Source organism: Dermacentor silvarum, chromosome 11 (genome assembly GCF_013339745.2).
Source record: "Dermacentor silvarum isolate Dsil-2018 chromosome 11, BIME_Dsil_1.4, whole genome shotgun sequence".
In the NCBI taxonomy this organism is placed as follows: domain Eukaryota; kingdom Metazoa; phylum Arthropoda; class Arachnida; order Ixodida; family Ixodidae; genus Dermacentor; species Dermacentor silvarum.
The window spans coordinates 111,490,864-111,513,461 of NC_051164.1; the positions used below are offsets into that span (position 1 = coordinate 111,490,864).

The window sequence follows — 22,598 nt, forward strand, 5'->3', positions numbered from 1 at the left end:
ACAGCGCTGATGTTTAATCCGGTTCACAAGTGCAGCACAATGCATTTTATCTCTATTTTCTCTTATCTTGAGTTTAGATCGAGTTTCGTGAACAGTAAAGTCCTTCATCTCGCTCATGGCAGAAACAAGTGCCCTTAGAAGTTTGATGCCTGCATTTGTGAAAAATGTAATGCAAAGAACGACAATTGAGGGCAACTAAAGCCATATGACGGGGAATTGCTTGCTCCTTGTCTTTGACATACGAGATGTCAGTGCAATAAGCGGACAAGAAACAGACTATACAGATCTTGAGATTGTGGGCTAAATTTACAGAAAACTTGGTCTGACGGGGAGGAACACAGAAGTAGGACACGGCCCTGCCTGCACCATCAGCTCAAGCTTTGTGTAAATGTAGCGTTCAGACTAAGCTATAGGTCGAGCCAACTAGCTCGATGGAAACATTTCCTAAACTATATATACAGGGCAGGCATTGCAGATATGTTCGATCCGTGTTCGCTTATTTCGTTGTCGATATCTCATCTACGTCAAGCAGAGAACTCAGCTTGCTTACTGCCTTCAAAAACATATGCAGTTCCTTGCGCTACGCGATTTACATGATATATAGCTTCTCTTTTTTGAACACTTCTTTGGCAGATACTTTTGACCAAGAAGAAGAAAAAAAATGTTTTATGAGTTCCGCAGACAGTGAAGCTGTACGACATCAGCCTAGGGAAACTCTAACCCTAGAGCGGAGCAGGCGCCTTTGTTCAGCTGACTTTTTTCCTCCGTCCTCGAAAGAAAATAAAAAGCGAACTTCGCAGAGAAAGTAACATTCAGCCAACGCGCACCATGGCACGCGAGATGTTTCCGACCGTTCCGCGCTCTCACTTTCTTCGCAAATGGCCAAAGCAAAAGAGAAACATATATGCAAGAACAGCCGCAAGCGCAGCTGGACCTCCTCGCACCAACCATCCAGCCTTCTTGCTGGCGACGCAGCGCCACCACGCAAGAGCGCGCGACTATCAAATCCGGATGAAGAGAACAAGATGGGAAGAAATAAAGCATAAAAGTGGCTAGACCAGACAAGGCGACGTCATGACGTCACCCTTGCCTCCGGCTGCCCTCTCGCCCCTCGTGGCAAAGCGAGACGCCAGAGGCCAACTCGGCCAGTCGCGAGTCGGAGAGAGGAAAAGGAAGTTAGCTTGCTCGCTTCGGCACGCCTCTCGCGAACGTGGTGGTATTCGTCGAGGGAGTCACAGTCACTTGCGCGGGCACGCCACACCGTCCGGATTGGATCGACGCTGTCGTGGCACTGCAGCGGAACCAACCTTACTGGATAATCCAGGCGCGCGCATCTCCAGCCGTAACTCTGCTGCGAACGGTACCACATCTATCTCGCTCCGAGTGAGATCAAGCCCGGCGTGTAAGACGTCCCAGTCGTCAGCAGCGCTGCCAACGGTGGGTGCCTTTCTTCGACGTTGACCTCGACTTGTATATTTTTCTTGCCTCTCCGATCGAGGCATGGAATTGCGTCAATAATTTGTAATGGGCCGAACTGTTCGGTAACTGACCCACTCGTATTAGGTTTGCACGTCCCTCATAGTGCAGGAAGTGGTGCGTGGTATACTCACAGCCGACTCCATCGGAACACCTTCGCACACTCTTTCTGTTCATCTATCACGGCTGGCCTGTCACAGGCGAAATTGGTGAAACGGTGAAACTGTGTCGTAATTTGTTGGGATCCTCGGGGTCCTTGCCCAGACAAGGACTTCGCTCAGGTGACCCAACTTTTGAAAATAAATTTTGCCTTGTGTTTGGTGCATGATAGCCTTAGTTGCTTATGCGCTATTAAACACAACACAACACACAATCCAAGTTATCACAAAGCCAACTGTATGCAGATAGCCATCGATACACCTACCGAAAGGCGATATATGGCTTCAATGAGGTGCACTAGCTATGCGTGGTCGCGGTGCCAGAACTACGGAGCTTGAACACGTTCTCATCCAGTGACCTATCTCCTGCCAGTGTAGTCTGAACACTTTGTGCAGAACTCCGAATATGACTGCTAAGGTGGGAATCACGGTGTGACGAAATACAGAAATGCCATGCAAATACAGACAGTGGTAATCACAATTCAGGTGCAAGATACAATGAATAATTTCTGAGCTACAGCGCACTCGATCCCTCTTCTCCATGTTTAAGCCCATGTTCACATTTTCTGTTCACACTACCGTACTTTAAAACCATCATAGAATCTAGGCACCCGGTGTCGCTTGACGGATTAAACTTTCAGTGCAAAACAGTATCCCGTCAATGCTCACCACTGCTATCTCTGCTGCATATAGCTTGTTCAGAGCAGCGCTGCTTAGATAAAATAAATAATATAATAAATCCGTGCAACGTTCCAGACCTTATAGCTGATCACTTGCCGACTTTGCAAAGCTGTATGACTTCGCTGTCACTTAAGAACAGTTAACGATTGGCTGGTGCCCAGAGGCGCAGCCAAGGAGGAGGGCGCACCAGGCACGTCCCCCTTCCGGAAACAATTCGTGGTTGCGCCACTGCTGGTACCAACGCACTGATCAAGCACGTCTTCTCTCTCTCTCCAATCACTAACTGTTCTTTGGTTGTGAACAAGATCGTTAACAAATCACTTATCTGGCCGGTATATCAGCCCCTAGGCTACCTCCATAAGATGTTATAAGAGAGGCATAACCGTTTAACGAGACAAGCATAAACTGTATTTGAAACGATGACCGGAAACCTTTACTTGTCACTGCGTCATGCGATAGCCATGCGTAGCGTTTCGTGTTTATTCTTTTTTTTTGCATTAGAAAGCTATCAGTATATTCTCTTCCGGGTGAGCTCTTATCGGTCATCCGCCCACTAAATTGCATGTGCACTTCAAGCAGGCCGGTTAGGAGCCTCAGCGCGAGAGCCAAGACTCGTTCTCATGCCAGTCAGGCGCCCATTTGCAAGTGCCGCGCGCGACCAGAGCAAAGACCAACTGCTTGCCCATTTCGCTCTAAAAAGAATAAACGAACGTGAATGTCGAGGGTGATTGCACCCGTATAGCGAGCTCTTCTGGAACAACGGAGTTGTGCATTTGTAACGATTATGTGCTCTTTTCGTCACTGTGCTCGTTTGCATAATTTCAAGACGTGCGCAGCATAGAGCGTTCAACAGGTGGACAGAAATGGAGTGGATTCCGATGGGCGAAAATAGAAGTGTGGAAATTGAGGGAATTGTGACGTAGGATAGCTGCAGTTGGAGAGAACGTTCTGGATGATGATTTCGCCTTGCACTGAAAATTCCTAACATTCTTTCTGTGCCTATAGGGCATTATTAAAATTGCCAGTCGCGAATACTTCGGAGCGAAGGCCACAAAGCAAAATCCCTGAGTTGCGTAGCGTGGTGAAGCCCATTCCATTATTTAAAGGGACACAAAAGAGGAAAACAAGTTGGAGCTGTACCAGTAACAAAACCAATTACCCTTCTACATTCTCGAAAAATCCACGCTTACCGCAAGAGGAGTCTTCGTATATACGGGGTGTTTCTGCGTAGACATTCTCCCATTTTTAAAAATCACCTGTGGCAGATAGCACAATTCTGAAGATAATCCTTGAGCTGGTTTGCTCAAGGAGGCGGACAATATTTGCACAAGAAATCCAAATGCATAATTGACTAATTAACAAAAATGCACTAATTAACATTTTAGCTATACTTACGGCACATATCGCAATTTACAAATTGTAGCCGGTGAGACTGCGAGGCATATCCAATTGAAAATATTTCTGAGGGTACGTGACGCCATTTTCGAGATATGCGCCTCAAACTTGGCAGTAAAAAAGTCGCTTTATGCAGAGAAACACGAAAGTAACTGGATCGCCAAGGTATTTTTTCGCTAAGTTCGATAATGGATTTCTCGAAACTGGTGTCATTTTGAGAATTCGTTCTGGGTGGATCCACCTTGCGAGCTCCCCGGCGACAATTTGTAAATTGCAATATGTGCCGTAAGGAAATTAGTTAAAAACTTTGTTATTGAATTTATGTTAATTAGTCAATTACGCATTTAGATTTCTCATGCAAATAATGTCCGTCTCTTTGAGCAATCCATCTCAATGATTAGAGTTGCGCTATCTGCCACAGGTGATTTTTAAAAATTGGTTACAGTCTTCGCCCCCAAGAAACAGCCCGCGTAAGCCAGAAAAAGACAAATACAAAGACGCGCGGCGACGCTGTCTTGGAAGTTCCGGCAACAAGCTCGCCGCGACGTCATCGATCTTTAGCGCGTCTGCTGCTCCGGCCTAGTGATCCTCACATCGATAAAGATCGACGGATTGCGCTGTATTCTAAAAGAGCCAAGGGCTGGACTTACAGCCAGCTTTAGAACCACTGAGCCACAACGAACCCAAGCACGAGAAGATACTTTGAAATCTTTGACGTCGCACTGACGTATGAGCGCTCAGATTTCAGAGCGAAGTTCAGCATGTAGAACTTTAGCCTTCGATCATTTTTCTTTTAATAATGTATCTCTTACATGAAATTAACGAAAATTGGGTTTTGAAAGAATAAATGATCAGTCCAAGTTAATTTAGTGTTCCTTCTTGGTTATTCTGATCTGATATTACCCACAAACGCGAGTTCGATATGAAGCGTTCTCCCTGCTCCAGGCAGCAACTCCGAGCAACCGAGATTATTTACGACATAGTGTGGTTCATTTCGGAGTGAGCTTCAACATTTCGGCTCAATATCACCGTATCCATGCAGCATAACGGTTTATATACTCTTGAATAATTGTCACCGCCAAGCAGAAGACATAGCTAGGACGATCCAATTAGCTTTAAAAGTATTGATCGCTGCAGTGAACTAGCAGCCACCGATCAACTTTTGTTACATTTATTTTCATTGTGACGAGGCTTTCCCTGCGTGAGGATATGGTATTTTCGAGAGTACAATAATGAATCGCTTATGGTAGGTACAGTTCATTTATAAAGTCCCTGCTCAAAGGTGTGCATATACATAAACTCTAATCGGTGGGCGGACTAGAATCACCCTATCGGTGGAATTCTATCGCGAAGTGTCTCCATGTAAGGGAATTAAAGTCGAAGCACCCACATGAAAGGAGCACAATTCTACAAAAGAAGCCCGTAGAGGTTTACTTTGTTGCCGAGGATTGTTCTGCCTGCAGTTTATGTGGCTATAATCAATGTTTTTGCTCTCCGAATTGTCAATTTGCCTTCGCCTTGCCATCTGCTATCCTCCTGATTCGCTCACTTGGTATATATCGACTATATATTCAGGAAAGGCGGCGATGCCGGATTCGATTCCAGGACCAGGAGATCTTCCTTTCCGAGAAACCCGTGCAGATTTTCTTTTTAGATTTGTGCTGCTTTCACGCGGATGCTAACGGAATTCTGGAAAATTCACATAGGTAAATCAAAATATGCTATTGCAAAAGCCAAAAAAAAAAAAAATTAGCGTTTGCGTGGGCAAACGCTCATTGGCTGAAAGCAGCGTCCCGGGACGACAAATCGAAGCGACCACCAGTTTCATACTAAAATTTTAATTGGAAACTATATGCAGCGAGTCAACGACATGACGGTGGTTGCGGCACAGATGGCAACGGCGTTGCGGCCGCATCTCTGTTCCAATGAAGGCAAAGAAAAAAAAAAAACGGTGTTTGCGACAAAAGAAGAGAGACAGAGAAACTACAAGTTTCTGCCCTCAAACTCCACAACGGCGGGGTCTTGATTCGCAGGTGAACAAGATGAGCGGCAAGACAGTGTTCGTGACGGGCGCAGCTGGCTTCATCGGCAGCCACACGGTCATCGAGCTACTGCGGGCCGGCTACAGGGTCATTGGAATCGACAACTTCGCAAACGCTGTTCCAGGTACATATACCATTGGCGTCAAATGCTTACGGGAGGCGAAATAGTGGGATTTCTGAGATGGAGTCCGCATGCCTGAACTGAGCACAACGTTACCGTTTTCGCGTTGCGCGCATATCCCGTAAACATTTGACGCTGACTATATACTATTACTGGTCTCTGCTACATATACATACAATATGCCATTATAAGAGTATTCTAGAGCTTATACTTAAAAAAAAGCATGCCACGCCGTCGTACGAGCACTTGCAGATTTTGGCTATGGGACACATCGGAAACAGCGAAAGGCGTATTTTTACAGAGTCTAAAGAATGGGAATACCTGCAGGTTATCCCGAACAGACTACTGTCATACTCTATAAAGAATGCTGTATGATAGCTATATGTGCTGGCTGTTTTAGAGCGGAGCTCCCGTTCCTGCGGCGAGCGTAACCAGGCAAACGAGCACAGCGAAATATGAAAGCGAACGTGGAGCGCTGCGTGGGATGAAAGACGCGAGGAGGAAAGAAAGGGTGAGAAGGCGAAAGGGTGAGAAGAAAAGCGTAGTGCGGCGACAATGGCTACGAGATGGCGCCAGAGTAGCGCGCGTCGTCTGGGAGGTCTGTCGGCGGCGGCAGCTGTGAATCGCGCCCACGCGCCATCCACGCGCTGGCGCTCGCGATCTCCAGATTTGCGAGGCAGTCACGCCACACTTCGCTCCGTTTGCAAAGTACCGCACCTGACAGACTGTCCGCGCCAGCCAATATATCGCGAAATGAAAACACGTATAGAGCAGCGCTCAAATTTCGCTGTTGGGAAGTACCGTAATCGTCGGTGAATTTTTTCGTACACGTTTCCTTCAATTCGCTGTATATTAACAATGCAGTTACCTATTTTCACGGTACTATGATCTTCCTATAAGTATTGTCTGGATACTTCGATAGCAAGGTTTAGCGTTGCTCTTGAACTCCTCGGACCGTGTTCTAAATATACGCGGGTGCGACTATAAGCGGGTATGCGACCTAATTGGGTGTGGCAAAATTTCTGACTCCCTTAAAAGCATTAACACGCCGTGTAGGGCCTGCAATGGCATCGCACAGGCGCCACTGCGCTGCCCGTAAAGAGCGGCACCAGTAATGTTATATCACTTTATGATTGTGAACACTAATATTAATTTGTACTTTTTAATAGTCTTAGAATATTTAAGGTAAAGACATGCGCTGTGAAATTTTCACTTTTGTGTGCGCGCTGCAATTCTAAATGCCACACACACACACACGTATATATATATATATATATATATATATATATATATATATATATAGAAAACACGAAGTCGCCAATTCGCCTGGAGTGTCGACCCTTATAATTGCTATCGCAATACAATCAGAAAAGGGCATCCTTTGAAATATGCGAAGAAGTGCACGCAGATGAACGAACGTACGTTTCATAATTTCGTTGCAGCTTTGCGACTCCACTTTGTGCATGACCCCGCGCACGAAGATACGTGCCAGGAAACGGGAGGGAAACAGGTATCCATTAGCGCGCGCTTACTGTCTGAAAGAGTGTGGAAACCTTGGCGCTTCTTAGATAACATATCTTTTCACTGTTAATGAGAAATCCAAATGGTGCGTCGCATTCGTTAACTAAAGCCACGAAAAAAGCATGCATATCGAAGACGTCGTACCTTTCGTCTTTCGGAATTTCAAAGGCATTTGCCCGGGCTTCTTGCAAACACTTGTCCGAATGGAAGGAGCGGTGTCGACGCTTATACGCGCTGGCGGAATTCTTCACCGAAACTCGGAGGGGCATCGCAGGTATCTTCAGATGATTACTCGGGAGAAAAATGGTCTTTTTGAGGCTGTTCCAGTCGAAGAACTGTCATGTGCTCAACTGTCGTCACCGTGTTCATCCAACAAGTCTATGTGGTGTTGGTTCAGCCGACTGTCAGGTCCGTTGGCCCGTTCGTCCAGACGCTACGTCACAGCACCGGCAGACTTACGAGAGCATATCGCGAGCATCTCGTTGCTGAAGCTCTGGCCGCCCTCACTCTTAAAAAAGTTTGCACCCTTTGGGGCTTATCTTGTCACACAACAACAATCGTCATGTCTTGCGCGCCTTTCATTTTTTTTTTTTTTTACGCTGCGTGCCCGGTACTTCCAGGTCACGAACGGCATGCGCGTCACCAGCGTGACAGAGCATTCTCGACAGGATAGTAGCGAGCGCAAAGTTTTCAAGAAAGGAAACGTAAGCAAGGCAGATGACGATTACCGTTGTGGTACAAGATAAGCCCCAAAGGGTGCTAACTTTTTAAAAGTGCTGGCTGTGAAATAAGAACGGCAAAAAAAAAAAAAAACAGAGAGAGAGAGAGAGACAGGACAATTATACGTCACAGCATGAAAGAAGAATATATTCAAAGCAGAAATGACTGTTCCAAATGGCTATTGACCCTTTTCGCGGAGCAGTTTGCTCTAGAGCAACGAGATGGCGCTTTCGGCGGCGCGCCATACGTTGCCTCAGCGAATGCACACGAATACGAAACCACTACTGCTTCTGTCCTGCTACTATGCGATCAGCTTTCGGAAATGCAAGTGGGTGTTCGCTCATGCACTGTGCCCAATTCATGCTGCAAAATGTGTAACAATGAAGGGAAGACGTGTGCGGTAGTTAGCTGCAAAAATAGTGATTCGCATATTAAGGAATGGAATCAACCTGTGTCGCCGCTGCTACATAAGGACTGCCTGTGTTGTCGGCCCTTCGCGATGCACGGCTTTCCTTGGGGATAAAAAAGAATAATTCATCCGCCAGCGCTGTATAGCTAACCTCCAAAGAAAGGACTTCAACACCGCAACGTCGGCACTTAAGAGTGAGTAGCGCTCGTTACAAAAGGAAGTATAACGCCATTTACGGGCATAGTAAGTTTTTCGCAAGTTATTTACACACATCTACCCCTACTCGCACGCAAACTTACACGCACCCTATCGCCAACGTATCAATAATAAGTGAATGTGAGCACACTTGAATCAATGTGCTGAAAGCGTGAGTGACGGCGACTACACAGACACGAATGTTGGAAGCTGAACGTTTCGTGACGGTCCACAGAGTAAGCGACGGACTAGTGATAATACGTCTTTGCTACAAGCTACCACAAAGTACAGAACATTTACATTCCAAGTTTTGTGCGCCGCAAGAACAAATCGATCGCAGCAGAGCACACCCGCGAGCGCGATTAGGCTGAAAATAAACAATCAGATAGTAGCCTCACCGAGGAACTTAGTATTACTGAGTCAGAAACATGACAAACCGCTGCTTCAAAATGTTTGCCAAATAAAGAACGAGAACAGTGATCCTGATTTAATTCATAAGCGGGAAGTTTGGACAGCTTGGAATACATTTCTAGCCTCGCTTTTAGTGCAAGCACCGTATACGCTGCTCGCGCCGTTTGGACAAGGCGTAATGAGCTATGAAAGCACTTACATGTCCTCTAAAGCTGTGGCCAAAGCTTCGTGTCGTCCACACAGTCACCGTCTACGATATGCGTCGAAACGGAAGTTTGTTGCGCCGCGCCGGCGTCACGCGCTTGCATTGTAAACGCGGAGGCAACCGAGGCAGCTGAGGCAAGCAATGGACGCGTCACCACGTGATCAAACATGGCAGCGCCCACGGGAGCACCGGGAAAAGGGTCAATAGAATGAGCTTAGCCGCTATTCTGGACATTCCGCCATTTCCTTCGAGGCGTGACGTAGGCGCGACGCTTACAAAATGGCGCTGATGGCCCCAATTTGCTTTCGTAACGTGACGCAAATTTGACGTTTCGCCAAAGAAACTGTAATGTAGGCATTGAACCTAGCGTTCTTGATAAAGCAAAACAGTTTTCCTCCCCAGTAAAAATAAAGCAGCTAGCTCAAAGCGTACGATTATTCCATCAAAATCGTTTCTCGCTTCCGTCGTCTGCATGCGCGCAGGCTGCCATCTGCTTCATTAGGTAGGATGCGTGTCCTCGGGAAACGGAATGAGTCATCGTATATTGGCGCCCACGCGCTTGCTTTCTACCTTGAGACAACATACGCGACCCGTCAGTGAGGATCAGCGCACGCTCTAGGCCGCGTTATCGCTATCTCGTGATCCGCAAGTGACTCAGCCCGACTCGTCTGGCTGAGAAGCGGCCGAATATCATCGATAGCGTTGCGCGCGCCACAGGTATCCGCTTGCGCGACGCAAGCGCCGGCACTGCCATCTCTTGTTCACTTCGCTGCTTACTCGCACCGCGAGAGGAAACTTCAAGACGCCGCCTTGCGTACATTTATTTTTATAAATTAAGAAGTCGCCATTGTCATAGCCTTTGATGACGCGAAAAGACATTAATATTGATTACAATACAAACGCAGTGGCGAAAAGTGCAAAAAGTCGCAAGAAGTTTGCTAGTTTCAACCAATATTATTTCAAATAAACGTGTTTTTAATAAAAATGATGGTTCAAAACACAAATGCCAACACCACCCGAGAGCGATGCAAATGGTATGATCACGCGTTGTGAACAGAAGATTTTCATGGCCCCAAATGACAGGGGAAATTCGGCGGTACGCATGCCTCTCGACCGCCGTTGCATATGGCCGCTCATTACCATAATTCGCGCGGCTCGTCGCACCACAAATTATGGCGGAAAATCTCTGCAATGGCGGCCCAGCGCAACGTCACGCAGCGTCAAATTGACGTTTACGAAACAGCCCTTCCTGTGACGCTCCTCGCGGGATATTCCTTCAGCCAATTAACAAGCTGACATGCCGGCTATCTTGGAACGCCACCACATATTCGCGAAATTGTAGATGCACTGCACGGGCTTCTGCACGCTACCGTCCACTTTCTTTTTAAAGCGCTAAAGTCGCAATATAGGTGCCAAGGGACACAAAAAAGTATTAGTCGATAAAACTTGCAGCTCCACGTCACGTTTCGTCATTCTGACGAGAACGCAAAATTGCATTTCGCAAAACTTCCGTTTCCCGGCACAAATGTCAAAACACGTGACCTCTCGACAGACTCTCGATGAGAGAGTCATCATGGCGGATAATGGCGGCGTGCAGCCGCCATGCGTGTCGAGAATAGAACCTCTTGTCCGTTAGGACACTTTCTCCCGCCGAAAAGACAGTTCAAGCTCGATACTGAACCATTGACGCCTCCGCAGAAAATCCAAGCTGGAGGACGGCATAGCGCTGTTGCTATCGTGCCAAACTTGACCAAACAATTGTGAACTTCGGCGCAAACTGCTTCGCGACCCCCTGCTGAGCCTGCTGCGAACGCCTTGGGAGTCACGACCAGGGTTATACGTTGCGCTTGTCAAGAAGGTTTGGGTAATCAAAAGCAGCCCGATCATAAAAAAAGAAAAGAAAAAAGAGAAACGACCCTAATTCTTTGCTTAGTGTCTGCTAGTGGCACTCGCACCTCGGCGTTGGTGTACCCTGGTGTAGGGCGGGAAACCGAACTCGGAGGAGCGAGCGAACGGAACTGGCGGGAAACCGCCACGCACAGAGGAGCGGGCGAGAAAGCGAAAGAGGGCGCGACGCGTAGCCACCTAGCGGACGGTGCACGAAGCGCACACCGTGCTCTCGTCGACAAGCGAGAGCACGCTGTATAGAGTCAAAAACTAGTACACTCTAAGTCAAAAAAATGTCACAGTTTCGCTCTAAGGGCGAAGCAATGAATGCGATAGCAACACAGCAATGTCATACGAAGTAAGGTGAGCGGCTTTGGTAGCAATATGAATTGTAGTAAACATGAGCTGATTAAGTAAGCAGGTGTGCTGCGGCGTAAGTAGACCGACATGAAGAGAGACTCGATGACCACGAGAAGGCGCATGTGAAACGGTGGTGTTGATGAGAAGCGCTTCCCGTGGGCAGCGCGTGCGAAGGGACACACCTGTAGCGCTGCACTGCCGACCCGGGCAGCATTGCATGTGTAGCGTGCGTTGGAAAATATGGCCCGACTATTACTAACTGATTGAACAAGCGTGGTGTGAGCGCGCACAAACAAACATGAATAGATCACACTGAATGACTGTAGACAACGACTGTCAAAACGCTGGCAGCAAGCGCATACGCCGCAGCAACGGGCGAAGGTACGTGCGGTCTATCGCTTCAACGGAAACTGAGCGGCGAATGCACGGCGCATAAAGGTCAGAGCCGTGTGGAGATAAGCGACGGTGTGAGCGAGCGACGAGCGCGGTTGTTGGCAGAGTAGAAGTGCGCCCCCCCCCCCCCCCCCCCCGCTCCCTCCGGCGCTGGCTTCCCGCTTCCTTGCTTGCGCGTGGGAGATTGAGTGCGTTCGCTCTCCGTGATAGCGCGCGTCCCCGCACGCTTCCGCTCGGGCATACGGCGCGCGGCGAAGATTTTACTATAGGGAACCTCACGGCGACGGCGACGCCGACGGCAGAAATCCGGTTGAAGTGTCCATATAATTGCTATCGCAATAATAACGTTTTGTCCAATTCAATTTATTCCGCCGCTGCCGTGAGGCATGTAACGAGCGCCGGCGCGCAGTTGGCGCGCGCGAGCGAGCGAGCGACGGAGGAGGTGCGCGCTAGGAAAGAAGCGAGGACTGACGTCACCCCTCCGCTGTGTTAGGCAGGCTTTCACACTGTCAGGTGGTGTATAGCTCTAATTAGCTTGTCTTTATTTTAATTAGTAATGAGCGGGTACCCCTCGTTAAAGTGTGACGTCACTGATGACGTCACAACTGGTCTTGGAGTTTTACGGGAGCCTGTACCGGTGCGGTGGGTATCTAAAGTGTACGATTGTGTACTTTGGTGTATGGCAATTAGACTTTCCTTAATTGTTTGTAATTAGTCCTGACACTTAATTAGCCCCTTAATGTACTAAACTTGCGCTCTGTTGTCATATCTATCATCAACCACAAGTAGAACGATCGATATCTACCTGTTTTTATTTTTCTATGATTTATTGTTAATTTCGTCTCACTTCGGTGACAAACCGGAAGTCAGTCCCTGACCGGAAGTTGCTGCGCAAGAAACAAAGAGTGACACTCGGTGCTCCCGCCACTAAAGAAATCATCGACGATTGAGATACTCCCTAATCGCAGCTGTTTAGGTGTTTTGAATTCGCGATATATTGTGGCAAAGAATTTGATTCTGAGCGACAGGGTCCTCTCGGCGGCGGCGCTGAGCCTCTGCTCGGGCAGCTGGTTTAGCTGCAGCGGCAGACGAAGCATTTCCACCAGTTGCGTCATTGTTCAGAATGAAAGCGTGAACACGGGAAGGCGCGGCGAAGTAGCGCATGCGCAGTGGGTCAGAAGCCCTCGCCAGTGCTCTGTTTCCGCGCTAGCGCATGCCTGGCAGCCGCCGGCACTCCTCTTTCCTCCTCATCCATTCGCCTTACTCTCCTTCTCCGATTTCCTCCTCGCTCTCGCCATCTTTCACCGACTTCGCTATCTCGCAAGGGTACAAACTTATTTAAGAGGACTTGACAATTTTAACGCGATGGGCCCTGTGTCGCAGAAAATGCGGCGTCGGTGTGGATGTCGGCGTCCGTGGCGGCGAAAATCATCCCGAACCACCCCGACCGCGCAGGCCCTCCGCGCGGTGCAAAGTGTTAGTGAACAAATATTTGATTTCTCACAGTGAAATCCTTCAGAAAAATGGTAAAGTACGACTTAACCACAACCTACAGACATGGTGGCGTCGGACTGTTATTTGAATGTACGAGAAAACATAATTCTGTTACGAGGCAACTCAAACACAAACCCCTTTTGCCAGCATTTCTACCATGCCAACAGCGGCGCGCTCGGGTAGGCTACTTGCGAAAATCTTATCCAGATGGCGCTCGCATCCTCGGCAGGCAAAATAGACTTTAAGCGGGTAGAAATAACCAAACAGAGGTTATCTGATTGGTGGATAAAATCAAGGCAGGGGTGAAATTTCACCCACCACAAAGTACAAAATAGGTTAATAGTCATGGCTAGGTGGCGTATGCCACCGCCCGGTTTAAAGGGTTCAGCCTCATCCATCCATCCATCCATCCATCCATCCACCAAATTGGGACTTGGCCTGCCTAATGCGTTTTGGACACGCGCGCTCGTCGGGGCAATAGCAAACAATAAAAAAGGTCCTAGTGCCTTCACATTTTAATATAAGACGACTTATACTGCCCCTGGAAAAACTTCTTTCTAGCAGTGCATTTCGGTTTAAAAGTGAAGCCGACATTAAGGGTATCTGTCTAAGCTCACGTTCAGTGTTGCAGTGAAACCTACTAAAAGAAAAACGCGATGCGAACGGGTCCCGATAATGCTATCGCGTTCCACTCTTGAAGTCTAAGCTGAAGCGTCCTCCAATTTTTTGCTGCAATGCTTCCGATTTTACTAACAGCTTGCAGAAATCACGAAAGTCGTGCAGAAGGATGCTGCGTCTCTTCTCCCGGGTAGGTCAGAAGTTGGAACACACGCCGCCGTGTTGGTTCACGGCACCTATTCTGGGATACTAGTGCTATCGCGTAATATACCGTACAGACTCGAGTAAATTTGGGCCGCGCTTTTTTTAACACGAAAGTGTTTTATGCAGGGGTACGCGATGAACTTCCGTTACGGATGTAACGTTCGGCGCCAACGAGTAAAATGTTTTGTTGACAGGGATGTCGCCGCCATCTAGGAGCAGTGAAGCGACGTACTGCATCATGACACTCACGAGCGCCGAGAGTGAACGCTTCGGTTAATTGCCTCAGCGCAGTGGGGGCTCCAACGCGGTGTAGCCAGGTGTAGGCGGCGTCGGCCTTATGCTGAGATGTCGACGCTGTTTCCGCTCATGGTTTGTTTTTCGCGTCGGATTAGCCTGTGGCGCCTCGTCGGCTACGGAGTGCAGCTTCAACATGCATCAGCAGTGCTTACACGCCGCCTACTGCTTCGCTTGCATCGGCCACAACTAAGAAAACTGCTGCGCTAAGTGGCGCAGAAAGGCAACGGCGTCGACGGGAGAATCTCGCTTTGGTCCGACGAGAGACACGTCGCAGTGTGAAGCAGAACGCCTTCGCGCGCTCGCGGCGCCCGCTGCGAACTCTGCACTCTGCCACTCGGATTCCTGAAGCTGAGCATGTCGGAACTGAACTGGACCGCGATTTTGTAGCAATGCCTTATGCCTTATTCTATACTAGTCTTATCATCCACCGCTCACGGCCGGCTGATCCCGTTGATAACGCGAGCGGACCGTCGCTCTCACTACTGACAAAGCGCGAAAAGACATTATTACCGGAAAGGCATCGCTACAAGATACCGGCCCTGGCCGCCCAACACAAGTCGCCGCACCAACACACTACGGAGTCGGACCAAAATGCTAGTACCGTCACCGAAGCGGCTCGGCAGCTGCACGCCGCTCGCCAAGCAAACCTGTAGCACGGTCGTCAGCCCGCAAATCGTGCGCTTTTCGCTGCATTGGACTCTGAGTTCACGAAGCAAACCTACAACAGCTTCTGTTAAGACACGTTTCACTTATGTGTTCTACCAATTCTTATGAAAGAGGGATCAACCATAATTTTTCCAAACTTTTGACACGGGACCGAACCTTTTGGTCAAAATGGTGCGGCGACTTGTGCACACTCTGGCTGTACTATTGCATCGGAGGTCAACGTGCAGCCCTCGCCATCTATATGAAGCGGCACTCGGAACTACGTACGCAGCGCGCGAAAATTCGACGATGTGCGCGCGGCATCGGGACATCGAACGCGATTGCTTCTCAGTTGGATTCCCTCCTCCAAATTTTGGGCTTCCAAGTTGGGGGTGCGGCCCTTACCCGAGTATATACGGTAATCATGCTACAGGGTAGTCAGGAATTGGACGAATACATCCCTGGGATTTGAAGTAGTCAATTTTGCGTAATTGCATATTGCATTATTGATGCGAAAGCATCAAATGGCCCATTGATCGAAAAAGCCGGCGTCTGTCGTCTGGAAAAGCGAAAAACGGCACCTAAATTATCATTAACTTGGACACGTCTCCCACCTATCCTAAAATGTAAACTCCCCCCTCCGAGGTGCATGGTCACTTGTGTTCCCCGTGATTTACATGTATCGTGCGAGTGTATTCGAATATGCCCCCCCCCCCTTTTTTTTTCCCCTTTTAAAATGTCGCAGTCTCGCCCGCAAGGCGAAGCGTCGATCGCGATAGCAAATTAGTAAACAGCTTATGAAATAAGGATATTAGATTTATCGGCCGTGTAAACTTGGAAACATTCGCTTACTAACAAAATTAACAAGCACGGTGTCACACGCGCACAGGTAAACATGAATGCATCTCGCTCAATGACCGCGGAAACTATCTGTCAAAACGCTGAAGTGAGGAATCGCGGCAGCAGCAGTGAGCGAATTTACCTTCGGGCTGTCTCTCACTCCAATGCGAACTAAAAGTCGAAAGCACAGCGCACACGAAGCTACCGGCACTCGGCGTGACGCACTTAGTCCACATTGCAGATCGCTTTCAAGATGAGGCCCGCGCGGGCGCGCACTTTGTCCACATCGCAGATCGCTTTCAAGATTAGGCCCGCGCGGGCGCGCGCTTTCTCCACGTCGCAGATCGCTTTCAAGATAAGCGGCCGCGCCCTAACACCGGAGCAGAACGCCCCTCCGCTACCCCTCCCCTCCCCCCCGTGCCTCGCACGCCACATAAGACTACGCGCTTCCTGCCTCGCGCGCGCGAGATTTTGCCGCGGTTGTTGGCTGACCCTCGCAAGCTTTCACTCGCACGTACGGCGCGCGGCGACGATGTTTTCGCGTTTGGACGTTTGACGGAACATCACGGCAATGGCAGAAGTGTGTCCATATAGTTGCTATCGCAATTATATGGACATTTAGTTTCTTGTGTGCTTTATGTAGAATTTTTATTGCGATAGCAATTATATGGACACTCCAAGCGGATTTCTGCCATCGGCGTCGCCGTGAGGTTCCGTATAAAGTCCAACGGCGATGAAATCAAAAGAAATGGTTGACTGTACGTGCACGTTGTCTTCTTTCGCGTCAGCTTTGGTTGACACGACGACTCTTTATTCTGACCAAGAGGCCAGGTCGCCCGATCCCAGAGATAGTGCAGTCTGTGGTGCAATGTGGTTAATTTTCGACGATATTTGCGCCAAGTGCCCCCGTACCGTTAATTTTACCTACTCGGTAACTAATTCTCACTTGTCTCGTTGACACCTACCTTTCAGTACCTTCTGCGACTTGCTGCGATGTTCCAAAGTAACGAAAGTACCCCTTCTGCTAAGAGGTTATGTACAGATAGCCAGATACACCAAACCTGTACGAAGCCTGCAAAGAAGACTTTTGTCTTTAAAAAATAGGGTTCATAGGCTTGCAAGTCAACTGGAAGAGCTCGCAAAATCATTTCCCAACTTTTTTTTAAAATAGGAGGCTATTTTCTCTGCTTGCTTCATTTCTGTGGTTCGAATTGGTAGTAAATACACCGACCCGAGCCTGCCATTGTCCCGATTCTTAAAGAACATTCCATGCGTTACAGGAAATGCACATAGTGAGAAAGCAAATGTTATCCCATCAATATTTCGCCTACACAGGCACTGAAATGTCGTGCATGCATACTGCAAATCTAAATTTAGGATTTCAATGTTTTCTTTGCTAGGAGTGGAAAAGGACTGGAAGAATGTAACATATGCACCAGCCCAACAGCACTATAACAACGAAGTCAACTTTTTATGTCATTTGCTGACGCTACCGTAGCTCCCCTGCTGCAGTATAGTTGAGACATGTCATAAATGCAGGCGAGAATGGACAAGCGGCCAGCCTGGAGCGGGCACAAGAGCTGACGGGAAGAACAATGACGTTTTACCAGTGCGACCTCCTCGAGAAAGCGTCCTTGGCAAGGATATTCGATAAGGTATGAAGTACACAATTGTACCAAAACTTCGTAGATAGTATACGCTGCGCAGAACTGATGATAGAGTGGTTAGGCCAACTAGTTGATCGCAGCGTTTGTTATGAAAAGAGGTGTCCACAAAAGCAGTAATTCTTGACACATTCTACACTTTAGCTGTATTTTTGTTCCTCGTCATCGTTTCAGAGCATGTATCTTTCATGTTGCACACCCTTCCATCGCAATGCACTGTGAAGAGAACTGGAAAAATGCATCTTCACTCTCTTAACCCTTTCGCTACCGACCACACTCTGCAATAACGACCCAAATATACCGATTGTCTTCACTGGATCAAACAAGTGCATACACAATGAAAGAGCCAAAAAATACTATTGAATATCTATTTCAGAACAGGGCGTTAAAAATATTTAAAAAATAAAAGTATACCGAGTTTGTTTAACCACAGTACTACAGAGCTTCAAAACTCTAAGGCTAGCTAAAGTTTGTTTAACCACAGTAATAATAAAAAATTCCCTGTGTAGCTTCAAAACCCTAAGGCTAGTTGAGAAGGTGTGTTCATTGCACTAAAATAGAGTGGTACTATCACTTTGATGAATGCCTGTATAACACAAGCCCGAGCTAATTTATGCGCGGCAAAGCCCTCGGGCTGTTCTTGTTAATGCGCAAGTGCACGTAGCGAACAAAGAATCTCCAGATACGCCTATAAACGGCTGTTATTTGTGTTCTGTGATGCATTTTGATGTCCAAGGCATTAAAAATGTATTGCGCACATTGAGGTCATTGTCTTCAGTATTAATTTTCTCGAGTTGACAGCTCTGCTCAGAATGCCATTGAAAGTGACGCCACATGGTTTGATTCACACTTAAATTCTACAGCACAAGATCGACTTCGTCATCCATTTCGCTGCCATGAAAGCTGTGGGCGAGTCCATGCAGAAGCCACTCTTTTACTACAAGAACAACATCGTCAGCACCATCAATCTGCTTGAGGTAAGAGCCTGTGTGCATGTGTAGACGATACAGCAGCTTAGCACGTACTGTGGCACATATCACTGGTACAACGACTAGTACAATTGACTGCGTGTCATCGACGCCAGCCTGCTGCAGACAAGCGCAGATATTGTTTGACATGCCCTAGGAAAATTCCTGCCACATATTTTAACACTGCTGTAATTCAGCACATACCCATACATTGATGTGAACCGCAGTTTGATGCAGTGTCAGGCCACGCGAATTTATAACTTTGATAGCAATTATGTGGACATTGCAGGTGAATTTGTGCCGTCGCTGTATTAAGTTCAAGTGCAAAAAGATCCCACTCCACGAGATGGTGGCTTGATGCACTCTGTATTCCCATGTGCCTAGAGTTGGAGGTCACGTGATCACGCATACATGATGATAAGTGTCTCCTGCAGCCAGGCTGCAACTGTGCATGGTGCAGCTGAGCGCATAAGTGGCCCATGTACCAGGCTATCTTGGAATAAATCTGCAGCGGCTGCAAAATGCAAGTCAGCGAGCAGCATGCGAGACAACTGCTGCTGTGCAGCAAGTACAGCGCCCTGGCAGATACCAGGCATGTCAAAACGCCATCCCAATAAGGAATGCCAGCAGTGGTGTTACAGGCATTGCACCTCGATGGTACCAGAGAGGAGACTGAAGGAAAACCACCAGCGTTTGGAGCTTGAAGTTTACTGTCCATTCCACAAGACCAGTGTGTGCACCACGGTGTGGTATGCACACAGCTGCTCAGCAGAGCAACGTAGAATGCTGCTGTGGCTCTGCTGCTGGCTCAAATTGATTGAGCAGAGCGTGACAGTGCGCCCACTTTGCTTCGTCGATTTGCAGCCAAACCGCCCAATGCACTGTGCATCTCTGAAGACCTTCTATATATTCATTCAGTCATAGGCCACGCATGCACCAACGATACTGTGGCAGCGACAATGGCGCCTCGAGTGTCCGTATAATAACCATTGCAACAACAATAATAATAATGCTATTCACATAAATCTGCGAATGAAAGGACTTGCTTTATTAGTTCTCTTGATGAACTTGCGGATACGGCTACCTGGCTTCCTGCTTCACAGCTGCTTGTCTCATGAATAGGTCCACCCCATTAGCACAGAAATCGGCACAGACAATTCATAGCTACAAGGAAGACAAATCTAATGCTTTACAAATAGTGTCTGGCATTCTTTGCATAAGCTTTGCTCCTATGTTCGTAAGGCACACACACGATAGTAGTGTGTTCTACCCTGCTGTCACCTTATGACCACCACTGACAATCTAGCCAGCTTGTCAGGAAGCATGGGCACTACCTCTCTTTACACCTGCGGCTATAAACACATGGAAGACTGCTAAACACCCATAGGGAAGTTCATACACCAATAGTAAATTCGATCAATTGGGTGAAGAGCAGCATGGTCATTGCAGAGCTTGTACTCATATTGGTGGCACCACCGAGCTCGGCACAAGCCCTTACACCAATAGCAAATTCAATCAATTGGGTAAAAAGCAGCATGGTCTTTACAGAGCTTGTACGCAAATTGGTGGCACCACCGAACTTGGCACAAGCCCTTGCAAGGCCATTTCTTCAAGCACATAGAAGCGTTTTGCTTTGCTCAATGAAACATGCGATATCCACGCACATCATGCTTCAAAAGTTCAAAACTTCTGGAATGATGTCAAATGGGAGGTGCAAGCCCTTGCAGATGTTTGACAACGCTAACTGTTTGCATTATTTTTTAAGGTCATGAAGGAGCATGGTGTCTACAGCATGGTGTTCAGCAGTTCTTGCGTGGTATATGGCAACCCACAGTACCTGCCTATCGATGAGGCACACCCTATTGGCAATGTGACAAATGTGTATGGCAGAACCAAGTATGCCATTGAACAAATGCTTGAAGACATCTGCAAAGCTGAGAAGGTGAGCCGAGATTATGTGCTGCACGAGTTAATAAATTAAGGTTTAATACATATTTTCCATCTCTTCACAGCCATAAAGCTGCAATATTTTATTTCTCACTGTGTGAAGTGCAGAAAGTACAAATAATGAACTTCGTCAACTTATATGCAGCCCATTGCGGGTAAGCGGTGAAGATATTTCAATATACACAAGAGCGCACCAAAGCAGAGTACACTCGTACCCGGATATATCAAATCCGAAGGGGATCACAAAAAAGTACGATATATAGGTAATTCGATATATAAAATGGAAATTGTATACAAACATTTCAAGGGGATTTTACTGCTGTTCGTTATACACAATAATTGGTTATATGTGGGTTTGATATATCCGGGTTCAACTGTAACATGTTTAAATGATTTGCATAACTCTCCTGGCTGTGCCACACATCACATTTTTGCTTATAACACCACCTCGCCCTTTAGAGAGAGAAAAAAGGATGTTACAGGGGCTTGAGGATTCTTGGCACTACGATTGGTGAAAAGATATTAAAAAAAGTCATGCTTTCATTTGAATGCAGCAACATCTAACAAAACTGCCCATCTTTATGCAGCAATGGAACATCATCGCTCTGCGTTACTTCAACCCTCTTGGTGCTCACCCATCAGGAAAGATAGGTGAAGACCCAATCAGAGCTTTCACCAACTTGATGCCAGTCATTGGGGAGGTTGCACTTGGAAAGCGAACAGAGCTGGCTGTCCTCGGTGGTGACTACGACACTGAAGACGGAACAAGTCAGTCAGAAGATGGGCTCCAGTCAGATGTTTTATGTTCTACCAACCACTGTTGATATGCAGGTGTGCGAGATTTTATACACGTCATGGACCTTGCTACTGGACATGTTGCAGCCTTGGAAAGATTGGAGCAGAATCCTAGATACAAGGTATGGCACTCGGGTGTAGATGCTTCTGTAGATTCCCGAAGCAGTCTACAGCAATTATAGGACAGGACTGGGACAATAGTGCCAGGTCTGAAGGTGCCACCAATTATGCGGATATCTTCAGGAAAAGAAAAAAAATTGTCTATCGCAGGATAATGTCAGACAAACCTTGTATTCATTAATATCACGAATGGACATGGCATTGCAGACTACTGTGACCTTTCATTTTAGGTTTACAACCTTGGCACTGGCAAAGGGTACACTGTGCTACAGCTCATTGATGCCTTTGAAAAGGTTACAGGAAAGAAGGTAAGACCAAAGTTCCCAAGAGGCACGACCAGTGTGAGTGAAAACAGTTCAGAACTGTACAGCTGTGGTTTTGTGTACTATTCCCGCACAGATTCCCTACAAGATCCATGACCGCCGCCTTGGCGACATACCAGCAATCTGGGGTGACTGCAGCCTTGCGGAAAAGGAACTGCACTGGAAAGCACAGCATGGCATTGAGCGCATGTGTATGTGCAACTTCCACAACTAAAGCTATAAGATTGTGCTGAGGTGCAGTACAGAGCATTAACAATGCCCACTGTGCAACTTCGAAGCTGGGCTTCTTATTTGCTTTTTTTCTGTTACTGTTCCTGCCTATTTCCAGTAAAAATGCTACTGGGTAAGTCTCCCATAATGATCAGTTCATAACTTTTATTTCTCTATAGGTGAGGATTTCTGGAGGTGGCTGACAACCAATCCTGCTGGATATCGCACAGACAACCCACATCCAAGCCTAAAGATTAACACCACTGAAATCGGGTGTGGAGACCCTGCATTGGCACCGGAGCTTGACTGCGACAAGTAACGGCAAACAAGTGTAAAGCTGGAGAGGCCAAAGGCTTTCAGTATTTATACTTCTGCTGTGCATTATTTCATTAGGTCTTGGTAGTCACAAGTGCAAGCCTGCAGGTCAGGTAATTTTCATACTGGGTCACCTTTCTTTCATTCTTTCCGGCAATAAAAATGAAATCTACCGTGCAAAAAC

The 22,598-nt window shown here is 47.5% G+C and overlaps 2 protein-coding genes across 2 annotated transcripts in view; one reads left to right on the forward strand and one right to left on the reverse strand.

Moving 5' to 3' along the window:
* LOC119433620 (uncharacterized) overlaps positions 1-8,165 on the reverse strand; it is an 87,465-nt gene extending 79,300 nt beyond the window's left edge. The window contains exon 1 of the mRNA XM_049658590.1: positions 7,539-8,165. Within this exon, the coding sequence (XP_049514547.1) occupies positions 7,539-7,566 (28 nt within the window). The 5' untranslated portion in view covers positions 7,567-8,165. The remainder of the gene's footprint in view (positions 1-7,538) is intronic.
* Positions 1,047-22,584, forward strand: LOC119433683 (UDP-glucose 4-epimerase). Its single transcript, XM_037700933.2, has 10 exons — positions 1,047-1,437; positions 5,744-5,876; positions 17,612-17,727; positions 18,600-18,713; positions 20,470-20,646; positions 21,239-21,419; positions 21,483-21,568; positions 21,797-21,874; positions 21,966-22,080; positions 22,279-22,584. Exons 1-10 carry the CDS (start codon positions 1,075-1,077, stop codon positions 22,416-22,418), a joined length of 1,503 nt encoding a protein of 500 aa, XP_037556861.2. The 5' UTR covers positions 1,047-1,074; the 3' UTR covers positions 22,419-22,584.
* Positions 22,585-22,598: the final 14 nt, after the last annotated feature.

Bases quoted from the DNA above. Each gene is read 5' to 3' on its own strand.
- LOC119433683 (XM_037700933.2), top strand. From the start codon at position 1,075: ATGACGTCACCCTTGCCTCCGGCTGCCCTCTCGCCCCTCGTGGCAAAG. The intron at 18,714-20,469 runs GTAAGAGCCTGT...TTATTTTTTAAG, and splicing joins GCACCATCAATCTGCTTGAG to GTCATGAAGGAGCATGGTGT. The intron at 20,647-21,238 runs GTGAGCCGAGAT...ATCTTTATGCAG, and splicing joins ACATCTGCAAAGCTGAGAAG to CAATGGAACATCATCGCTCT.